The 23102-nt window shown below is 33.1% G+C and overlaps 4 protein-coding genes across 5 annotated transcripts; 1 reads left to right on the top strand and 3 right to left on the bottom strand.

The window, feature by feature from the left end:
- Positions 1-1745: 1745 nt before the first annotated feature.
- Positions 1746-5320, bottom strand: LOC108825478 (serpin-Z1-like). The gene is made up of 2 exons (XM_018598776.2): positions 4816-5320; positions 1746-2634 (listed from the first exon to the last, which is right to left on the bottom strand). The coding sequence occupies exons 1-2, from the start codon at positions 5206-5208 to the stop codon at positions 1903-1905; spliced, it is 1125 nt and encodes a 374-aa protein (XP_018454278.1). The 5' UTR covers positions 5209-5320; the 3' UTR covers positions 1746-1902.
- A 2396-nt stretch (positions 5321-7716) lies between these two features.
- On the bottom strand, positions 7717-9574 carry LOC108825480 (serine/threonine-protein phosphatase PP1 isozyme 3). Its single transcript, XM_018598778.1, has 4 exons — positions 9198-9574; positions 8387-8946; positions 8081-8290; positions 7717-7998 (listed from the first exon to the last, which is right to left on the bottom strand). Exons 1-4 carry the CDS (start codon positions 9373-9375, stop codon positions 7981-7983), a joined length of 966 nt encoding a protein of 321 aa, XP_018454280.1. The 5' UTR covers positions 9376-9574; the 3' UTR covers positions 7717-7980.
- Positions 9575-11395: 1821 nt separating this feature from the next.
- On the top strand, positions 11396-12824 carry LOC108825481 (reticulon-like protein B3). The gene is made up of 5 exons (XM_018598779.2): positions 11396-11663; positions 11809-11989; positions 12064-12205; positions 12268-12337; positions 12436-12824. The coding sequence occupies exons 1-5, from the start codon at positions 11480-11482 to the stop codon at positions 12612-12614; spliced, it is 756 nt and encodes a 251-aa protein (XP_018454281.1). The 5' UTR covers positions 11396-11479; the 3' UTR covers positions 12615-12824.
- A 584-nt stretch (positions 12825-13408) lies between these two features.
- Positions 13409-16498, bottom strand: LOC108825473 (uncharacterized). Of its 2 annotated transcripts, none has more exons than XM_018598771.2 (2): positions 16232-16498; positions 13409-15880 (listed from the first exon to the last, which is right to left on the bottom strand). In XM_018598771.2, exon 2 carries the CDS (start codon positions 15604-15606, stop codon positions 13654-13656), a length of 1953 nt encoding a protein of 650 aa, XP_018454273.1. In that variant the 5' UTR covers positions 15607-15880; positions 16232-16498; the 3' UTR covers positions 13409-13653. The 2 variants fall into 2 exon arrangements, with proteins under 2 accessions (XP_018454273.1, XP_018454272.1); XM_018598770.2 differs by having other exon boundaries at positions 13409-15883.
- Between the last annotated feature and the right edge of the window lie 6604 nt (positions 16499-23102).

The following is a 23102-nucleotide window of genomic DNA, read 5'->3' on the forward strand; positions in this document are numbered from 1 at the left end:
TCATAAAAAATAATTTTTTTCTTAAAATCATAAAATTATATTTTTTTTCCTGCAAAAACTACAAAAACCATCAAATCACATTTTACCCCCACCCCCAAAAAACCACATAATCTTTTTCGTTAAAATCACAAAAGGTATTGTCCGTCAAAATCGTAAAACTATATTTTTTGCCAACACCGCAAAAAACATAAAGTCACATTTCTTGTCAAAACTGCAAAATCATTGTTTCCACTAAAACTTTAGAGCATTTCTAACCTCACTCCAAAACCCACTCCAAACTCCATGTTACAGTAAAATCATCTCCAACTCCATTCCAAAACCCACTCCAAAATAGAGTAATAGACATGATTACTCCAAATATAGAGTAAACCAACCCATTACTCCAAAATGAAGTTGAACTTTTTTATTTATAAAATAGTCTTTCACATTTAAGTATTTTTGTTTTTATAAAATATTATTATAAATAAATATAATAATGTTATTTTATATATATTACAAATTTTATTATTAATATTTATTAATTATATAAACAGCCATCTAATGAAATATTTTATGCAACAAAAGTATATAATATAAAGCAAAAAATATTTGTAGTGAATAATTATAATAATTCTAATGAATTATTTAAGTTGATATGTTATTGTGTTTAAACAATGTAATATAACTTTTAGTGTATTAAATATTTCATTTTAAACCTTGTTGAGTAATTTTAATGATATAATAGAAATAAAAATGTTACAAAGTGAAAATGGACTGTTTTGTAAATAGTATAAATGAAAGAGGATATTACTAATTTTAAAATAAATATAAAACATAAAATATTAAAAATATTCAATTTTGGAGTAGAAAATGGAGTAATACATTGGAGTAAAACCCTACTCCATTTTGGAGTTACTTCATTTTGAAGTAAAAAATGGAGTAATACATTGGATATGCTCTTAAACACACATTTTACCGTCAAAATCATAAAACGGAATTCTCCCATCAAAACTGATACAATACATTTTTCCGTAAATCTGTCAAATCACATTTTCCGCTAAACCACAAAAAATTGATGTCATAATCGCAAATCTACATTTTTCCGCTAAAACCACAAAAACGCATTTTGCAGCAATCATATTTTTTGAAAAAAAAAAACTTAAAACATATTTTCTGTTAAAGCCTCAAAGTTACATTTTTCTGTTCCCACTGAAACTACAAACATATATTTTCTACCAAAATTTTAAAATTACATTTTTCACTAAAATTGTAGAATCACATTTTCCTCCAAAACCGTAAAACTATCTGCTAAAACTATAAAATCATATTTCATGCTAAAATAAAAAAAAATCGGCCAAAATCACAGAACTGTACTTTTCCTCCGACCACAAAATAATATTTTTGCACCAAAATCATATGTTAAATAAATAATAAAAATTAATATAGTTAAGCATAAAATTTAAAATGATCAAATCAAAACAGTAGTGTATATGTCATTTGTTTACTAAAGTCATACATGGAAATTTTATTTAAATGATCCATTTTCTATCTGGATGGAAAAGCCAAAATCCTGAATGACAGATGGACAAACAAACGTGCCTAATTAAATCATATCAATCTTGGTTTAATAATTTCATTGACCTCTGTTTCCAAAGAGATGAATGTATAAACCAAATCTGAGATCATAATTTCATGTTTATTGAAATGATGTGTGTACCACCATCCACTTTTCTTAAATCGTTTTGTTTTCTATATTTTGATCCGTATAGACACAGCTACAGAAAACTCAATGATTGAGGACATAACAGAGAAAATGATTGACTGCTTCCTTACAAGAACATTTCAACTTATTTGCTGATACAAATATACGATAAGAGCAAAGATTAAACAGAGACCAAATCAACATGTATTGCTATTGGGAGCCTATGAAGATTGAGAGGGATCAAAAATTTGACCAGCAAACAAAACAGTTCCAGTTGTGTCTTTTCTAATTAAGAAAAGAAATGGTTTATTAGCCACAAAATCTATGCTCTTCGGAGGTTCCATACCAAGATAGCAGCCACAAGCTTCATCAGCAGTGGCAGCCGCAGCTTCAACGCCTGATTCATCTATCTTAATAAAAGCTTTGTGGTACAACGAATTTGAACCCAGTTCCAACTGACTAAAAACATCTGAAACCAAGAACCCGAACGAGATCTCAAACTTTGGGATTCTGAATGTCCCAACTTTAACTTCACAACCCGGAACGTGAGCATCCAAGAATCCAGGAGTGGTTGCTATCCTCTCCACGAGATTGTCCAATCCATCTTTCTTGCGGGGTAGATAGAAATACATAGCGAACGTGCGATTGGTATCACCACGGCCTCCCTGGAAAGGGAGTCTAGCAACCTTGAAACCATCGTAAGCGGCTATGTATTGGTCCTCACCACTTGTCATGAATGGCACAGACACTGTCGAGCCGTTGAGAAGGTAGAACTTTCTCTTACGTGTATCATAATCATCAAATGGGGTTTGCCAAGTGCCCTTGAAGTACAACGCGTTTGCATAAATACGTTCGGTTTTGTTTGTAACGGAACCAGGAGGAAGAAGGTCCTTGATGAGATCGTTGGTGCGTTCTTGAACCCATGAGTTCACCTCTATACGCACTTCTTCAGACTTCAAAAAATATACAGTAAAAACTCTATGAATTAATATTTTATAGACAATAAATATAATAAATTAATAAATTTATTTCTGATGTTATTTTGTCAGTTTACACCTAAAAATACATCTATATTTAAAGTATATTTTTTATTCATCAATAATCGAATAAGAGCAATATGAAATTTGTGTTTGTAAAATGTAATAATCAATACTAGATTTTGATCCGCACGCCCGTGCAGATGTATATTTCAAAAATATATTATTATTTATTTTTCACGTCAATATCAAAGTTGGATAAAAAATTCAAATCTGAAAAACCGAACCGATCACGATCCGGAAGAGTAATACCAAACCCAAATCAAAATTGATTAAATATCCAAATTATTCAAAATTTTGATATTTAGACAACCGAAACCATAACCAATTCGAACCAAAGTATTTTAGATATCAAAATGTATCCAAAAAGGATTTATATACTTATATATATTAATTATTTTTAGTTTTAATGTATATAAAAACATCCATGATATATATGATAAAAGTATGAAAATATATAAAAATAGTCAAATATAAATATCTAACATAGTGAAGGTACACTCAAAACACCAAAAATATTTAAATAATTATTGATTTTTGATCCAAAATTAAAACTAAACCAATTTATATATTAAGTTTAGGTATTCTGACATATGTTATTCAGATTTATTACAATATATTATTTTATTTATAGATTTTAAGAAATTTTAATATATGATGAATTTTAAAAAATAATTTAAATGGGTTATCTGAACCCGAAATGAACCCACAAAGATCTGAATATAATCGGACTGAAATTTAGAAATATCCGAATGGGGCTGAAATTTTTGACTCCGGAAACCCAAAACCCAAACAGATCCGAAACGAACCCGAATGGATACCTGAACGCCCAGCCCTGGTCATAATTCGAACTGAAATTTAGAAATATTTGAATGGAACTGAAATCTTTGACTCCTGAAACCCGAAATCCAAACAGATCCAAAACGAACCGTAATGAATACCTGAACGCCCAGCCCTAGTCACTATTATGTATCATATATATGTCATCATATAATTAATTGTATTGGTCCATCATATAAATAATCATTTAACTAATAGTATTTTATATGTACCATCTTATAAATAATCATATATATATTATATTCTTAAAGTTTAATGTGAAATATAAAAACCATAATTTAAGTTGGTATATGGATTTAATTTTTTTATTGTACTTTTCTTATATATATTGAAAACATTTTTAAATAATGGTTATTGAAAAATATTTTAGTAAAAATAAAATTTTGAATATATGCATATTTTAAATCAACTTTTGATATAAATCAACTATAAAGTATTATTTTGATTTGAAATATGTTAACAAAATTTAAATTTTATTTTATGATTATTTTAGACAAAACAATGTTTTTAGGTAATTAGATTAGTCCATTTTGTATATTTTAAAACTGATATAATGGATTTCCAATTTTTATTGATAACATAAGCCATTACTTTTTTCTTCTTGAAACTTTTATCCATGTTTTAAAATTTATTTTTTTGCATTAGTTTTCTATAAATTATTATTAATTTATGATATTTATTTTTATATAATATACTATTTATATTTCAGTTTTTGTTTTTATTTTCACCATAAAGAATTGTAAATAAAAAGAATTGTAAATATAGTGACAGAATTGTAAATAAAAAAATATAGAAAGAAAGTTGTTTAATTTATTGTAAAATTAATGGCTAAATGTTTAATTAAAAAAAGTATTAAATATGTTATTTATGTTTCTAAACAATTCTCATTTGTTATTAATTTATTGAAAATACAATGGCTAAATGTGTAAATAAAAAAAAGTACACATCTCTATTATCCATATTTCCAAACATATTTCATTTATTCTACTATCCTTATTTCCAAACAATCCAAATGTGTAATTCAACTTTAATAATATAGATATATACACCTTAAATCAATTTTACTTTTTGTTTTTTACATAAAAGGGTACTTTTAATTTATAAATCTAAAAAAAACAAAAATCTCTGTAAACTAATAAAATATTAAATTCTTAATATTATTAATTTTATAATCTTTTTGCTGTAAATATAAATTTCATATTCAAACGTGCTTTCCAAGATTCTATCTAAATTGTCAACACAGATAAATTTACCTACCTTTGATACGAAATCCACGAGATTGAAAGCAGCTTTGAAGAAATTCTCCAAGAGATCCTTGAGCTTAGGGTCAAGGGAGATAGTTTTCTCGATCCAGACGCCATTGACCGACGAGATCTCTGGCCCGCCGCTGGCGTTACCGCCGGTGTAGACGAGGGAAACGAGCTCGGTGAAGACGGCGTTGAGCTCATCGGTGGAAGAAGACTTCAGGAAGCAGAGGATCTCATCGGCGACGGAGGGTTCGCTGGGAGCAGAAGCCACGAGAGTTAGAGCGGAGTATATTGAGGCAGGCGAGAAGACGATGTTAGAGTGTTTGGCCTCTGAGGAGAAGACGTGCCTAGCAAGGAACATGGCGAGTTCGTTTTGCTTCTTCATTGATTCTTTCGCATCCATTTTTTTAACTTCAACAAGAGAGAGGGGAGAGGTGAAAACTTATTGGGAAAGATAGAGTTGACGTGTTTTTATAGTGAACGACTTGACATGAAAAGTTCTAAATAACCCAAAAGTCGTCGTCCCAGGCCTACGAAGGTGATTAAATGTTAAATACTGCCAGTGGTCTGATTACTTAAATAATGTATCAGTTTTTTTTTCTTCTTGGTACAACGACACATTAAGCCCAAAATCAAAAACATTCAAAGCTTCAAAGTTCAAACCCGAATTCGATCTTAATACTTTGGAATCTTGAATTCACCAACTTGATCTATGTATCTTGGAATGTGACTATCCAAGAATCCATGAGTAAAACATTGAGAAATGTATATCCCACACACATGGACTAAGGATACACTTTATAAAATGTAAGAACTATGTCAAATTTTTTAACACACATGGATTTGAGATATCTTTGTAGAAATATTCTTAAATACTTTTGTAACAGAAAAAAAGAGATACAATAATTATTACTGATTAAAAATACAAAATATAGATATAAAATTTATGCGTGAAAAAATTGATTTCAAGCTTTGTTGCAAGTATTATTGAATATCCAGCCAAAATTTATGCATAATCTCACTATAGGAGTATTATAGATGTTAGGATTGGCAATGGCATGCCCATAGGGATGTCAATTTGGACATCATGTCATTGGTCACCTATGTCCAAACCCATTTGGATTAAACCAAATTAGACCAACAAATAAAGATGTCCAATTGGATTTAACCAATTAGACCCAAATCTAATGGTCTTAATCCAAATGGACATGGACGGCCAAATGATACAAAAATCATAAAATTTTATTTTGAGGAAAAAATCAAGTTTTCTCTCCAAAACCGTAAATTGAGATTTCTTGACAGAACCGTAAGTTGAGTTTTCCCGTCAAAACCATAAAATGAAGATTTCCCGCCAAAATCTTAAAATCGAGTTTTCGAGTTTTCCCGTCAAAACTGTAAATCTAATTTTTCCGTCAAAACTGTAAATCGAATTTTCCCGCCAAAACCGTAAAGTCGAGTTTTCCCGCCAAAACCGTAAAATCGAGTTTTCCCGTCAAAACTGTAAATTGAGTTTTTCCGTCAAAACTGTAAATCGAGTTTTTCCGCCAAAACCGTTAAATTGAGATTTCCCGCCAAAATCGTAAAATCGAGTTTTTCCACCAAAACCGTGAAATCAAGTTTTTTTTTCCAAAACCGTAAAATTGAGATTTCTCACCAAAATCATAAAATCAAACTTTTAGTTTTCCCGTCAAAACCGTAAAATCGAGTTTTTCCGCCAAAACCGTAAAATCAAGTTTTTTCGCCAAAATCGTATCTATGCTTTTGAATTAAAAAACAATGAAATTATATTTTTTTTTGTTAAAAATAAATTTTTTGGATTGTTAAAGTAGAGATTGTATTTGGGCTTTGCGGAATGCCCATTTGAAATGGGCCAATTTGGTCTGGACAATTTGGTCTGGTACAATTTGGGCTTAAAAAAAATAGTGTCCATTTGGACTGGTGTGTCCATTTAGACAGCCCAAATGGACCCGTACAGCCCAATTGACACCTCTACATGCCCATTCTTCTTTGGATCACACCTTATCTTGCAAGGTGTGTAACATTTAGCTGGAGTCGCTCTTTTAATCCTCGCAAGCATTGATATACGATACAATTTTTTATACATGCATTTATGTTGATAGAAGCATATACATGTGCTGAAAATAAAATTGTAAATAAATTTACAATAATGAAAGCATTGTAAATTTTCTTTGACACCTGAATTACCATACTGTAAATACTATAACAACACAAAATTTTGAAGTGTAATTTATTTGTCGGTTTGTGTTTAAAAAAATAGGAAAAAAAACTTTTTTATTTGTTTATTGTAGTGTGAAACACGAGTTCTGGTGATGGTGTTAGGATTGATCAAGACGATTTTTATAGTAGAAATAGTTTTACCTGAGTTTGGAAATTTGTTAGAAAGTCGCACTGTTAATTTCTTAATCAAGTGTATATATCAATTAATTTTTGTAGACTTAGGTGTATTATATGTTTTAGTCATCAAAACAACTATCTTCTATTAATTAAAGTAACTAATTTTTCACATTGTCAATCTTAGCTGACGACCTTGAAACCTTTACAGCCCTGTCTTGTCGATAAGGGAACCTGATGACCTTGAAACCATCATTAGCCAGTTACATAGTGGTTCTTATAGTTGCTTCGCGACTGGTTCTTATTGTTTTTCTTCAAAGACTTATAGAACCAGAGCAATTCCATTTTGTTAGGCGTGTAACGGATCCAAGAGGAGGAAGACTTTTGATGAATTATTTGTGTGACGTGAAGCCTAAGACTTCACCACCATACGTACTTAATTCCGAGTACAAAGATACCTAGTTTTCTTCTAATCAAATGGAGCTAGGGTTCTGCCAATCTTTGACCAATAATTTCGTAAGTTTCTAAGCGATACAGCTTGCCGTTTTTTCAAGTTACGTCACAGGAGAACATCAGGGTTTTCATTAAATGTTTTAAGGAAAAGAAACAACAGTGTATCTCACAGATAATATCTAAGATTCACTCAAAGATACAAAGATTTATATAGTCAGAAATTTCATATTCACTCGGTGAGGGAAAAGATAGGAATAACCCTTTTGCCATAAGTGATCCAGAGCAGAAGAAGATGACAGTTTGATTGATGATTAATAACATTCAGCTCAAGCAGCAAAGTGTCTTGAGCCAGGAAACATGATTTTGTCTTTCAACCTTTTCCACCACCCTAAAGAGAAAACAAAAACAATGAGACTGAGTAAAAAAGACTTGACTAATTCTATTGTTCCATGCTTTTAAAAGAAGCTAACCTTGCGAGGTGGGGTTCCTCGCCTACCATTCTTGCCAAACCCGAAGTTTCCTTTCTTTTCAGAAGCTTTAAGGATTTGAAAAGAGCATGTCAAGGAATCATCCACGCTCATCATCGCACCTGCATTGTCAAACTCTCCACAGTAGTTTGGTGCCGAGAATATCGTAACTAGCTGCCTGTTTGCAAAGAACTCATACCCATCTTCCACAACCTTAAACGGAAAACAATCAGCTTGAGTAGACTCTAACAATGGAGAAGTTAACCAAAAAAGATATTAAACAAATAACAGTTTCTTTCCTCTAAGTACCTGATGAGCTCTGCAGATTAGGTCAAGGTCATGCTTTTGAAGAAACTCCTCAACCTTATCAACCCCAAAGGTATAAGAAACCCCCCTGTCATTCTCTCCCCACCCTTCAATATCCTTGTCCGGATCAGACCACAACAGATCACACAACAACCCATGATCAGGAATATCGATAGGACGAGCAATGTTCCTGATCTCATCCAAATGCTTCAACTCAGGGGACAACCCACCGTGCATACACAGTATCTTCTCATCGATGAGAGCAGCAACAGGGAGACAGTTAAAACAGTCGGTGAACACCTTCCACACTTTAACGCTATATCTCTTCTTGCACTCGTCGTAGAACCCGTAGATACGGTTTATAGAAGCGCACTCATGGTTCCCACGCAAGAGGAAGAAGTTCTCTTTGTATTTGATCTTGTAGGCGAGGAGGAGGCATATGGTCTCAACGCTCTGCTTGCCACGGTCTACGTAGTCCCCGAGGAAGAGATAGTTCGCAGCAGGTGGGTAGCCACCGTACTCAAACAGCCTCAAGAGATCTGAGAACTGTCCATGTGTATCTCCTGACAAAAAAAAACATAGAAAAAAAAACAAATACCGTTATAAAAGTGATATGATCATTTATAACAGATTCAAATATCATATGCATCTCTCTAGGCTATTGACCAAACAGTAGAATCAAAGTTTGACCAGTTTCATATGCATTTTTTTTCTTTTCTAAATTAAAACATATCTGGTTAGGTATCAATCTCTCCATCTCAATCAAAAGATAACCAACAGACTCAATATTAAGAAAGAAAGAAAGAAAGAGAACCACAAATCTTGATGGGAGCCTCGAGTTCGAGGAGATTAGGTTGACTGAGGAAGATTTGCTTGGCGGTGGAGCAGAGGTGTTTGATCTCGTCGTCCGTCAACTGCACCTGCTTCGTCGTCTTGCCGTTTTTGGCACCCAATAACCTCTTTATCACATCATCCACCACACTATCTTCCATCAAAAGGAACAAAAGCCCCCTCGGATTTTCCGAGATTGAAGAGTTTTGGTTTCCGACGACCTCCGGGTTGCGAGATGATGATAATAACGTCTCCGATCAATAGTCTCTCTGTAGGTAAGGTAGGTAGACGCAGAGAGAATTGAGTTTTTGTGAAGGTAAAGAAGAGGAGACCTAGACAGAATCGGATTTAATCGAAGCACGCGTGCGGCTCGTGTGAACCGGAAGCGACGGCTTTGTCTTTTGACCAAAATTAATTTTTCTTTTTAAAAAAAAAACGATTTAATGGATAAGGGATCATTTCTTCAGATAAACTTTGGGGCAACTGTACATATTTCTTCTCCACAAGTATTAAAAAATACAAATAATTGCATACGAAGTTGGAATTGTTTTTGATACTATTTTTTTATTCAAATCTATCACATTGTAAACGATATAAAGTTATATATTTGGATTTCTAAAAATGTAGTTTTATGGGGTTTGTAATTGTAATGGCATTTGATAGAAGTATAGTGTTATTCTAAAATGTTTATCATTTTTTGAATTTAGAAAAAATAGTTTAAGCTTCTTGTGAAAATATATATTTACTCATTTTTTAGTTACAAATGATATTAAGTATCGGATTCAGTAAAATATATATTTTTATATAGCTTTTATAAATTATACATTTCCAAGAATATTATAGTTGTCGATATATTGGATATTTTTATATTCCCTCCGTTTCAGATTACTTGTCGTTTTAGAGCAGAATTTTCGTTTCAAAATAAGTGTCTTTTTCGGTTTTCGGAAGATTTTATTGAAAATATTCTCTAATCTATTTTTTTATTGGTTGATATATGGTTAGGTATATTGGTAATAGTATTTTTATTTTAAAAATATGTAAAATTAAATGTTTTCTTAATTTGTGCGCATAAACCTAGAACGACAAGTAATATGAAACGGATGGAGTATAATATAGGAGAACACATCTTAGGCGAAATAATAAAATAGATGGAAAGAGATGAGTAAAATTAACTTAATTTTAAACCAGGAGCTTGAGATAATAAACCCAATACGGTGAATTCTGGTTCGAACTCTACTGGTCATACGGATATAAATTATTGCTTCGGTTTATTTGAATATCTATTTTCATCTGTGGGTTAGGTATGTATCTTTAATAGATGAGGATTTAACTCTTTTAATTTCAAAAAAAAAATTCACTTAATTTTTTTATATTTTGGCTTTATTCATACATAGAAAATTTATAGATAACTGTTTAAAAATGTTTTCTTTATATTTTTTTGGAATGTTTGTGAAATGGATGGAATGAGTATTATATTTTGTTCATATAAAATAGCAAAGAATTAATAGAAGGAGCTATCATATGTAACTTTGTTTTTGAGCAATTATCTCAAATAATTCTTTTTAAGTTTTTGTTATCAAAATCTTATAAAGAAAAAATGATTTAAAAAATTCATTAAAATGCAAAAAAATCTTTTATCCCTCACTTTATAGATAAATAAATAATAAAATATTATAATACGAAAAAATAAAAATATTTATAGTTTTAAATTATATATTTTAATTTTAAAATTTTCTAACTTTTTCAAAAAAGTTTTTTTTTTTTTTTTGAAATTTGAAAATAATGTTTGAAACTTATTTTAACATAGAAGTGTAACTTTATCTTTAATTTTAATGAAACTTTTTTGATCATATTTAAAATATTTTTGGTGAAAAAAGTAATAAAGAATATCTTAGGGAATTTCTCTAAATAGAATGAGTTATTCGATGTCGTTTTATTCCAAAAACCAATCAACTATTTAATTTGAACATTTGATTAGAAATTTAACAGTAGTTTGTCTTATTAGTTTATTTAATTATATTTATTTTTGATAGTAAGCTTTTTTTGTCTGAGCAACTTAAGTAAGCCATTGATTCCAACGTGGGCTGCACCGGCCCGGATACACCAACGACCGCGATAGAGTAATATAAATCGACGGGCGAGATTGAATCCGTATCGAACGCTCTTAAAGGTGGACTGGGAGATACTTTTTTCTTTTATTTTCTTCTCCGCTTCTCACTGAACCAAAGTTTTAGGGTTTTTGCGGAGGTTTTGAAGCTAACTACAATGGCGCAAGAGCACAAACACGAGGAATCGATCATGGAGAAGATCGCGGAGAAGATCCACGGTCACGACGACTCTTCTTCTTCAGATTCAGATGACGAGAAGAAAGAGTCGTCTATCAAGACGAAGATCTACCGCCTCTTCGGAAGAGAAAAGCCTGTCCACAAGGTCTTCGGCGGCGGAAAACGTATGGATCTCTAATTCTATATACTCTCTCTTATCGGATCTGGATTCTCTAGCTTATTGTGAAGTTTAGCCTAGGATCTCTCGATTGTGAAGTGTGTGGATTTGATATGCTATTTACATGTTGTTGTTTTGTTAATTTGAATCAGCTGCTGACATATTCCTATGGAGGAACAAGAAGGTATCAGGAGGAGTGCTGGGTGCTGCAACACTCTCCTGGATCTTATTCGAGTATCTTCAATACAACCTCCTCACTCTCTTCGGCCACATCTCGATCCTCGCTCTCGCTGTGTTGTTCTTGTGGTCTAGTGCTACTACCTTCATTCACAAGTAAGTTGAATGTTTGAGATTTGTATCGTTATGTTCAAAAAGGATGATTGATTATTTTGCATTTTTTTTTACAGGACACCTCCTCATATCCCTGAAGTTCACATCCCCCAGGAAGTCGTTCTCCAGCTTGCCTCTGGACTAAGGATTGAGATCAATCGTGGTTTTTCTCTTCTTAGGAACATCGCATTAGGAAGAGATCTCAAGAAGTTCCTTATGGTAGTAACCTTTTTTTGTTCAAATTTTAGATTGTTGGTTTCTTACGCTAATCTTGTTTTCAGGTTGTTGCTGGTTTGTGGGTTTTGTCCAAAGTTGGTAGCTCATGCAACTTCTTGACCTTGATCTATATCGGTAATACTCTATACAGATCCCTTGTTACATCGAATCTATTAAATTACCATGCTATGTGTGTTTTCTGATATCTAATACTCTCTTCTCTCTGCTTTCAGCAACTGTTCTTCTCTTCACCGTTCCCGTGCTTTACGAAAAGTATGATGATAAAGTAGATGCCTTTGGCGAAAAGGCAATGAAGGAGATCAAGAAGCAATACGCTGTGCTCGATGAGAAGGTTTTGAGCAAGGTGATGAGCAAAATCCCCAGAGGAGCCTTCATCAAGAAGAAGGATTAGAAGAGTGTGTAAGTTTCTCTCTGCATCATCATCTGAGTCTTCCGGATTGATAGATGAAACTCGAAGCATTTGTTTTTTTGTTTACTTGTTATTGGAAGCTGGCTTGGTTATATAAACCCTTTAGTCTCTCTCTCTCTCTGTGGATTTTATTCGGGGTTTTAACCAAAATTTACGCAACATATGAATTTGAATGAACTCTATTATTGTTGATTCTGTTATGGAGTACCATCTTCGTTATGAGAGTCAAATCTTTGAATTTTGAATGTTGCAAAATTTAAATTGCTTCTTTCTGCCACGGATGTTTCTCACCGTATCTTATGATCCTATCACTCGTTTATATATATTTTGCACACAAGTGCCTTCAGATTTCCGACATATCTCAATATAGGTTTGCTGAGTTTCTTTCCTGATATCTTTCAGACATTGATGGTTTTAGACCGGGTAATAATTTTCTTGATTCAGTTCGGTTTAGATCAAAACTGTAATCGCTTTTAGTTTTATTTTGTAGTCTGCTCTTTGATGTTGGTCCAGTACCGTTTGTATAATGTACTAAAGATGTAACATCTACAGCTTCACTATTCAATTTCTCACAACTTGCTTCTACAGCTGTTGCAAATTTACCTTTGCTTTATCTAACATTGGGAAAGAACACAAAATAGCGTACAACATCATGATTACGCATCAGTCTTCGAATCAGGCCGTTGAAATCACGTCAGCAATGACGCCATGAAACCTGACCTAAAGCTAGAGTTGCAAGAACTGTATCTTAAATCAAAAGACATAAGAAATTAAGATTTGCAGTTTTGCAAACAAAGACATCAGTTTTATTCTTATCATCATCATCGGAAGAAGAAGAGAGAATGTTTCGACAATTCACAATAACCTTGATTCAATATCTACATGAAAATAAGACACGGACTTAGCACAAACCTAAACTAGACCAAACACAAGACTCGTAACACCTTCACTCCCATGTGCGCAAACATACTCCACGCGTGCAGCATTAAAAGACTGGAATCAAACTGAAGATATTATTAACTTACATCCACCTCTTAGGCAGGTTGCTTGAGCCAGAGCCAGAGCCACCCTCTTTAGCAGCCAACATCGCCATTATCAAACTTCCACCATGGACTCTTCCTTCTGGAGCCAACCCCACTCCTGCTTCATCCTCGTTGAGATCAATATCAGTCTCTGGAGATCCATCAGCACTTCTCGCTTTCATCATGTCGATGTTCATGTCTTGAGAACCGCTAAACTCTTCCTCGCTGCTGCTGCTTCCTCTCGGTTCTTGGCTCCCAGAAGTTATAGTCATTCCTCCATGAACCCGGTTATCCTCAACCAGACTGTTATGGAGTGCACAAAGACCACTCTTACCTCGAGCAAACGAGTTACAAGGACCAGAAGAAGATTGTCCCGCGTACTCGGTCTCGGGATGACCCCACGCACAACGCTTCCCTCCTCCATGCGCCTTGCAATAGTCAGTGCTACCTTGCGCGCTTTTCCCACATCCTTCAGACATGCACCTCTTTCCTCCACCGTGCCTGACACAGAAATCAGTCCTCCCTCTCGCGCTCTTTGTGCATTCAGGAACCGCACATCTCTTACCACCTCCATGAGCCACACAGAAATTTGTACCTCCATGAACACTCTTGGAGCAGGGATCACCTTCTCCAAAGGCACATCGTTTACCTCCTCCATGTCCTTTACAGAACGGCGTGCTTCCTTCCGCGCCTTTCGTGCAACCAAAGTGTGTGCACCGTTTACCACCACCATGTGCTTTGCAGAACATAGTGCTCCCTTGCGCTCCTTTCGTGCATCCACTAGACTGGCATCGACGACCACCTCCATGAGAGATGCAGAGTCCCGAAAGCCCTTCAGCGCTTTTAGTGCAGTTCTCTCTTTGGCATCTCTTTCCTCCACCATGCCTGATACAGAGCCCTGACCTTCCTCTAGCAGCTCGTGTGCAATCTTCATGGCTGCATCTTCGACCACCTCCATGTGCTATACAAAAGTCAGTACGGCCTTCAGCGCTTTTGGTGCATCCTAGAAAATCGCATCTACGCCCACCTCCATGGGCTTTACAGTACACAGTTCGACCTTCAGCTCCTTTGTGGCAACCATGTTTCTGGCATCTACGTCCACCACCGTGGGAAATGCAACGGCCTGACGCGCCTCTTGCCCCCTTCTGACATCCTTCTACTTGACACAACTTGGAACTAGAAGAAGAACTCTTATGATGAGGCTTCAGCTGCTGAGTTAAACCGGAAGTAAATGCACCGGAGCTTAATGGCGTTGTTGTTGTTGTTGTCGAGCTTGAAGACAGGTCTAGAACATGAGGAGCAGCAGAAGGAATGATTATCTTCTTAGGAGCATGAGCTAGGAAGGAGCTTGTTTCTTTGCTTGATAAAGCTTGCAATGCAGGTGATGACGCAAACCCTGGTCTCCCGCCACCACATGATGTGGATCGTTCATTAGTAGCACGTAACATGTCCGCAAGAGTTGGATATTGGTTCGCCTGCTGCTGCTGGACCGCAGTGATCTCAGATTGACAAGACCCTCCTCCTCCACCAGAGAGACTCAACTCCAGATCACATGTTGTCCCTTTCATTTTCAGGTTGGCTGGTATTCTGTCGCTAGCCGGCTTATCGTTGCCGAGATGGAGGGTAAAGTCGAGGTCAAGATCCATGGAGGAGGCCTCCTCGATTTCTTTGGGAGAAGATAAAGTCATGGAAGCAGTTGGCGAGCTGCCTTTGGTATCAGAAGAGCTTGAGGAGTGACCGAGTCTCAAGGAAAGCAAAGGATCAGCTTCTTGAAACATTGATCCCCATTTCCTTTTAGTACCCTTTGAGTTAGGTAGTGGGGAGGGAAGGGAATCAAGACGCAGAGTAGTATCAGTGGCAGCCTCTGCTTCTTGGACTTGAAGGGAACGGCCCAAGATGTTAAATGAATTGGTGGTAGCAGCAAAAGCAGTGTTTTGGAATCTGGAATGCATGGTCGGTTGGTCGGTCACACAACAAAAGCAAAGAGGAAGAAGCCAACAGCACAAACTTCAGGGGGAAAGAGAGAGAGAGAAAGAGAGTTAGAAAGCCTTATAAGCATCTCCACCTCCGCTTACAAATCCTGAGGTATCGCACCGATCCATTTCTCAAATAAAAACGTTCAAAACCAAATCTGGCAGCTGCTTCAAACAATTGCTCTCTCTAACCGAAAGTTAGTTAATTCTCAAACCTCCACCAAAGTATTAAAGGTAGCAGCTAACCATCCTTCTGCTTCATAACACAAAGAAAAGACAAGCGAGTGTCAATTTCAGTGCAAGTAAACAAACAAACAAAAAGGTACAACATGAGAAACCACAAAATCGTTACGAGGACAACACGCAAGCATAAATGAGACTGTGAATGCATCAATAAACGCAGCAAAGGTACAAAAAAAAAACATGTGAAGTGCATCGGTGTCATGTTTTCTCGAACAAAACAAGGAATAAAACAGAGATTTATTTCTTCGATTTCCGATACACAACAATCCATCGAACAAAAAGGACAATACTCTTTTGACTTTTTTTCTCAATCAAACAATAAATTAAGAAATTCGATTGTTGCAACAAAGGAAGAATTTACCTGAATCTGATTAAACAGAATTTCACGGGATCAGATGAAGGAATAATCAAATCGCAAAGCAATTCTCTTTCAACGAAATGAAAATACTTTTTCAACAACCGATGATTCTCTTCTTCTTCTTCGTCTTCTTTGAGAAATCTTATAGGGGAATTTGCAGCGCCGGCGATAGAGATTATTGAAAGATGTGTTATATAGAGAGGAGAACGCGAGGCTATAAAAGCGAAGGAGTGGTAATCATCGCCGCATCTACAACAAACGGACGCCGCAAATAAAAGGAGGGTAAGACGACTTATGCAACCCCCCCCCCATCCCCCCCACCCACACGTGCTATCAGAATCTTTAGCACGTGCCTTCTGTCTTTTCTTTTTGGTTCTTCACTCTTTTTTTTGTTTGGTTAATACATTAAAAGATATATTTTTTCCAAAGTCTACTGAATTATATTATTAGAAACTATAAAAAATAATACAATACTCCTTACACCATACTAAAATTTCTTATAATATATTTTTCTATAGTATTTGTAATTTTCATTTTATAAAAATTGAATTCCAAATCTTCTGATTGATTTAATAAACAATTAATAAAAAGCTAAACTAAACTTCCACATAAACTAACATATAAGTAAATCAATAATGGTTTCTGAAAGCACATCTATGATTAATAATTAAACCTAGTTACCTGTCAAACATTATTTTCGTTAGTTTCCTCCTATTCACTCTCATATTAATGTTTTTTTTTGTGTTATCAAACAGATTCCTATAGATTACAAACCAAATTTGTAGTTCTGTATTTATATACATGATAAACAACAGTTGCTTTTTTGCACTACATGGGAGAATGTCTACTCTTAAATTATGCATCTGTGATATATGATTAAGTTCTAAACTATTGAAACTTCTCTTTAAAATCTTTATATTTTCCAAATATTTTGCAAAACTTAATCATTTTTATGGTTCCAAAACTATAATCACTAATTAAGAACAATGTGTTGTAAATATAATATTAAACTGTGTTAAATTTCTTATGCACTCCATTTTTTAAGTGAGAGCGCTTCTGTCTTCGAATGAATTGGTTATTTAACTCGCTCTGGTATTCTTTATTTCCATTAAATTACTAAAATCTTTCGGTGTGTTATACTATTATTGTTACCTAGGTTCTATCGTTTTCCATTAAACGAATGATGCTGTATTGAAGTTGAAATTAATGTAAGTTTATATTATTTAAGAAAACGGTAAAACCATAATATTGCAAGCAGAAAAATGTGGAGAGCAAACAGTACAGGAAATTGCAAATAAAATTAAAATGGTATTTTATACAACAAATAAGAGGGAAATAAATAGTATACTAGATTCTGACTCATTTTATAAAGAGTGGTTATATTTTTGTCTTACATTTCTTTTAAAAAGTTTAATTTTCATATTTATATTTTTAATCATATTTTTATATTTTTGAAATCATATTTATATAAAGTATTTTTCTAAATGATTAGTAAATTTTTCTAATAGTTATATAAAAATAGTTGGATTAAATCTATATCAATAGATCATATTCCTAATTTAATAGAATAGATTCTTAAGTAATTATCTCAGCCAACACTAGAAACAAAACACCTTACTCAAACATTTCAGTCTTCAAAGTTTTTTTTCAAGTTTTGAGCACCTCAGAAAAACAGGTTTACAGAGTTTCTTTATCGTAGCAAAATTGATGTAGTTATTTTATTTCAAAAACTAAGCACATTCTTTTTATATACATTTTTCTTCTGAAAGATTTGTCCGCGTTCAGCTCTTGTGTTAGGAATACCATGCTTTTTTTTCATCTGATGGATTTATATTGGATAAGACATATGAAACAATAAAAAACAATAAAGATGTGATCAGACGGACTCTAGCTTTTTGGGGAGGGAAGTAGGAATAGATACCAAATGATGTGGAAGAATTGAGATCAATGAAGCTTATTGTTGCCACCTGCCATCAGGGCCGGCTTAGGTGGGGGACAAACGGTGCGACCGCCCGGAATCCAGTCCAATGTCTCCCCATTCTTAATAGTCGAGGGATCTGGATTTTAAAAAATATATTATAGTTTTATGTTAAAATTATCTATAAAGAGGTTAAATTTTTTTTCCATATATATAAATATTTGGTTTCATCATAATTTTCTGAAAACATACTCATAATATTTATTTTTAAAAATAAAATTTATCAAAAATTTTGAAGTTTGAACTACTATTAGTTTAAGGCTCTAATTTTATTTTTTGCACTAGGGTCCATAAAACTGTTGAGCCGGTCCTGTCTGCCATAGAATACAAACCTTAATCTCTACTTCTATCATTGTTCTTAAAATCAAGTGTAAAATGAGATCCCTTGACTAAAATATTAGAACTGAAATGCTAGGATAAAAGCTAGTAAAATGCCATTAGAATCTGGTTTTTGTGCAATTAAAGATGAACGATCCAAGGATATGCATGCTGACATCTGGTATATCCACCCTCCATTTTCAAGCTTAAGGACATAGATTTGTTTCACTAAAATTATATGCTCTTCTATTTAAAAGTTTTTTAAGTTTGAATTTATTCTCACTTATTTGGATGCACAGAAAAGTTCGAAACTGTCATTTTAATGGAAAAGAGGGAGTCTTCTTCAAGTCCTGTTATGAAACAATGATCGTTTGAAGTGAATATGCATATTAGGTGTATTTAATGTATATAAAGATAACTGGTATTGACATTTACCTTTGGCAAGAGGTTTCTTAGCAAAGAACCTAGCTTCCAGAACTGCAAGCTGCGATTCAAGTTAGAGTTCTTGTGTTTCCAAGTTTCTGAAGAATTGATATTCTCCTCTTTGATGGGATTTTAAGCCTATTTACGATCTTAATGAGTACACATAAAAAACTTGTACCTCTTTTTGTCTAAGAGAAAGTAGTCAAAGAACCCACCCAAAGTTCTCCAGAGAACTCCTAGAGAGAAATTTTATAGTGATAACTTAGCGGCCTCGATTTTTATTGTATAGCGAACTCGATTCTAATATTGAACTTGCCTCGTACTTCAAATCTTTTTTCGAGCCTGATTTACTTCTAATATAAACGAAAATTCCGACATAATTTGTTCCTAAGTCATTTATTAATCGCCTTACCTGAAAGCTCCGAAACTGCTAGTTCTGCCTGTTGAAAAACAACTCATCATAAAATGAAGGGCTAAAAAGAGATTTATGGTTATGGATTTCTGAAAAGGAAAAAGAAGACAACTTATTCAGTTTCCATACGTACTCGAAACTCCATAATTAGCTTATGCAATAAATGCACACAATTTCTAGCATGTACCTTCAAAGTCATTAGAATTGAGATAAACAAAAGTCACTAGCATACAAGCAATTCAAAAGTCATTTGCATACAACACACCTGTCCTACGCTGCGAGTAAGAACCGAGGATAACTTCATATTGGGCTAAAATAAACCCCATTGTTCAGTTAAGTTCTATTTTACGGTAACTTCAATTTGTTTGGACAGAAATATTTGATGATTTAAATTATGCCAATATCTGGACAAAAGATGTTGGATAATTTAGATACTTTGGAGCGAATAAATAAATAATTTTGATTATTTAAATTTTAATACTAATCAATTAATTTTAGTTAATTTTATGAGTGAGTTATATATTCAGACACTTTTTCTCTTTTTTTAACACATTCAGACACAACACGCTGGAGGGACACTTTAACATGTTTCTGAGCTGATTTGAGACTAATATGCTCCTCACTTCCTTAACCGAGACCAGGGTTTAGTTAGTGATAGTATTTTTATATTGTCAAGTTGTCAAATACCGTACAGCTTTGCGTTTTGTGTTTACTCGGAGAAGTTGTCGTTTGGTTCCTAGAGAGCAGTGACAAACAACAGATGTCGGATGAAAGCCAATCCAAAGGTGAGGACCAGTTTTGGTTGAGAAAGTAGATTTGATAATAAAATATTCTTTCTTCTCAACATATATATATATATATATATTTGTCTTTTTCAAAATTTAAGATATATAAAGAAATTATAATTGTTACAATAAATTATAATTTCTTTTTCTCTATATTTTAAAATCCATTTGTATATATATATTTTATATATTTAAAAAATTATATAAAAATACATTGACATAGAAAATGTGGACGGAAAAAATGTGGATATGGACAAAAAATACATAAACACAAAATGTGGACATGGACATCAAAGTTGGACACTAACACTAAAACGTTAAAATCCATACTTACACCAAGTTAGTTCTATATTAGTTACATGTTATTCTTGTTTATTTCACCCTTTAATATGTTTTGCCTATATTTTCGTTTTAAAATATTTAAATCAAATAAATTTATGAATACAAATTATGATTTTAATTCTCTACATTTAGACATCCGTTTTGGTATATATATATATATATATATATATATATATATTATATTTTAACATTTATACAAAAGGTTATTTGAACATAAAAAGTTTGGATAATAATTTTTTTTTATTTGAGAAATGTGGACAGCAAAATTGTGGATATGGTAAATTTTGTTTTGATTTTTCATATTCAAAAAACTTGGACATGATTTTATGGACAAAGTTTTGTGAACAAAATTTTGTAGAATCAATTTTGTGTCTAAGGTTCATTTCCAGATATTTCTTCGTAAATTTTTGGACATGATTTTGTATAGGATTTACAGATTTTCCAAGTCATATATTTCTTAGTTTTTTTTCTGAATTATACAAGATGCCATGGATGAAGGTTCGTCGGAAGAGTTCTCAATCATATAAGATTTTGTAAATACTCCATCTATCTCATTTTAAGTGGTGTTTAAGGATTTCTATTTTGTCCCAAAATAATTGATATTCTCACTTTCCTAGACAAAATTTAATGTTGCTTAAAATTTATAACCAATTACAAAATGTTGTATCTTTTTTTCTATTGGTTAAACTGTTTTATTTAATGCTATTTGTATAAAACCAAGATAAATTACATAAAATTTTGTATTTTCTTAATCTTTGTGAAAAAACCTTAAACTCCACTTAAAATAGGACAGAGAGTACTGTTTTGTGGATATATATATATATATATTTTATATATTATATAGGATTCTAAGGACATAGAGTTTGTGGACACAGTTTATGTTGACATACATATTTCATCCAAACATCTCGACGGAAGAACATCTCAACGGAAAAGCACTAAACTTTAAATTAAATCTCACGATAAGAGCCATCTTTAAGGTTCCATTAAAATAGTCATGTGCTTACACCATTTTTTTTTCCACAGATCTGAAGCAAGTCTAAATCCAGTGTTTTCCATACATTACTTCATCAAAAAGAAATCTTGATATGTAAATAAATCAAAGCTTCACTGAGCTTAGATTCATGGAGTTTTCACACAGTCGTGGACTCAGTGGCTCAGTGACGTTGTGGCTCAGAGACAACTTGGATTTCTTCTTCGCCATTGTTGTTCGTCAAACTGCAGATCCAATTCAGTAAGCTTTTGAGTTCACTTAATCTATGTTCTAGTTGTTTGAAAGAGGGACGAAGAAATTAGGATTTTCTTGGTCTGGAGAAAGTGAATGTAGATCTGTGTTTTGTATTTTTTTTAAATGAAAACGTGGTTGGATATGTCCAAAATATAAAAATTATATTAAAAATGATTCTTATGTTTGGTTAGATGAAGCTTGGTCTGGTCTAAAGTGAGGATAAGAAAGTCTTTTGATAAAGATATTGTGTTGGACAAGTGAGAAGTGTCTAATGAAGTAATTCAAAAAATAGAAAGTGTGCTACAGCGTAAAAAAATCTAATTTTATTATCTCGCCTAAAAATAAACAAACTTTTTGAATTTGTAAATTGCAAAACTAAAAAGAAAAAGGTAATACGGTGAACAAAGTAAAATTTGATAAGAGCCGGAGCCAATTCTAGGAGCAAGTCCTAAGTTTTAAAACGCTGCAAGCAGAAAAAGGTCATTTTCAAAACAAAAAGAGAAAAGAAAATATGTACTATAGCAGTTTTGAATCGAGGTTGTCCAAACCAAAACCATTATCTTCAACTTATGCCACTACAGTAAAGTAGTATTTGATAAATTTGTGAAAAATAAATTGGTCGGAATCATGGGCTTCCACGGCTTTGACCAGAGGGCTGGCTCTGATGAGAGCTCAACAACGTGACAGTGAATTAGCAAAGACCAGGCAACTTTTTGTGATCAGGCTTCCATCAAGAATTTCTGCTTGTTTCTTTTTCTGCCAAATTTTTGAAACAAAAACAAAACTTACATCGTCTCTGTCTGTACTGTATTTTCTTTTGTAATACATGGTTTCGTGATATTATAAAAATATTTTATGAATAGTTATAAGTCACATTTAAAATTCTGCAATTTGTTCTTTATTGGCTGCCAAAATGCCAATGTTCTTTTAAGTCGGCTAAGGATAGCATAATTTATAGCATAAAATGGGTGAATTGATGATAAAATGTTCACTACTTGTTAGATTTGACTTATTAACATGATTAGGAATCTCATAAAGAAAAGATACAATGATGTAGTTAAAGATCATTGGCAAATTTAGCTGTAACCAACTGATTTTGAGAAGGAAAAAAGTCCTAAATTTCTTTATATATATATAGGGTATCAATAAAAATTTAAACCCAAACTGACAACTGATCTAAACATCATATATATATGCTAAAACAATAATTTAAAAGATGGTCATTTTAAGTTTAATAATAAAGTAATAGATATTCAGTACTAATTATAAGTTAGACCAACACATTAATTAATTTTCATATATATATTTTATGTTTCATAAATAATTTTATTTGACATTTTTTCTTGTTATAAAAAAAATTATTTTAGAATTTCAATACAATTTATATT

This window comes from Raphanus sativus, chromosome 9 (genome assembly GCF_000801105.2).
Source record: "Raphanus sativus cultivar WK10039 chromosome 9, ASM80110v3, whole genome shotgun sequence".
In the NCBI taxonomy this organism is placed as follows: domain Eukaryota; kingdom Viridiplantae; phylum Streptophyta; class Magnoliopsida; order Brassicales; family Brassicaceae; genus Raphanus; species Raphanus sativus.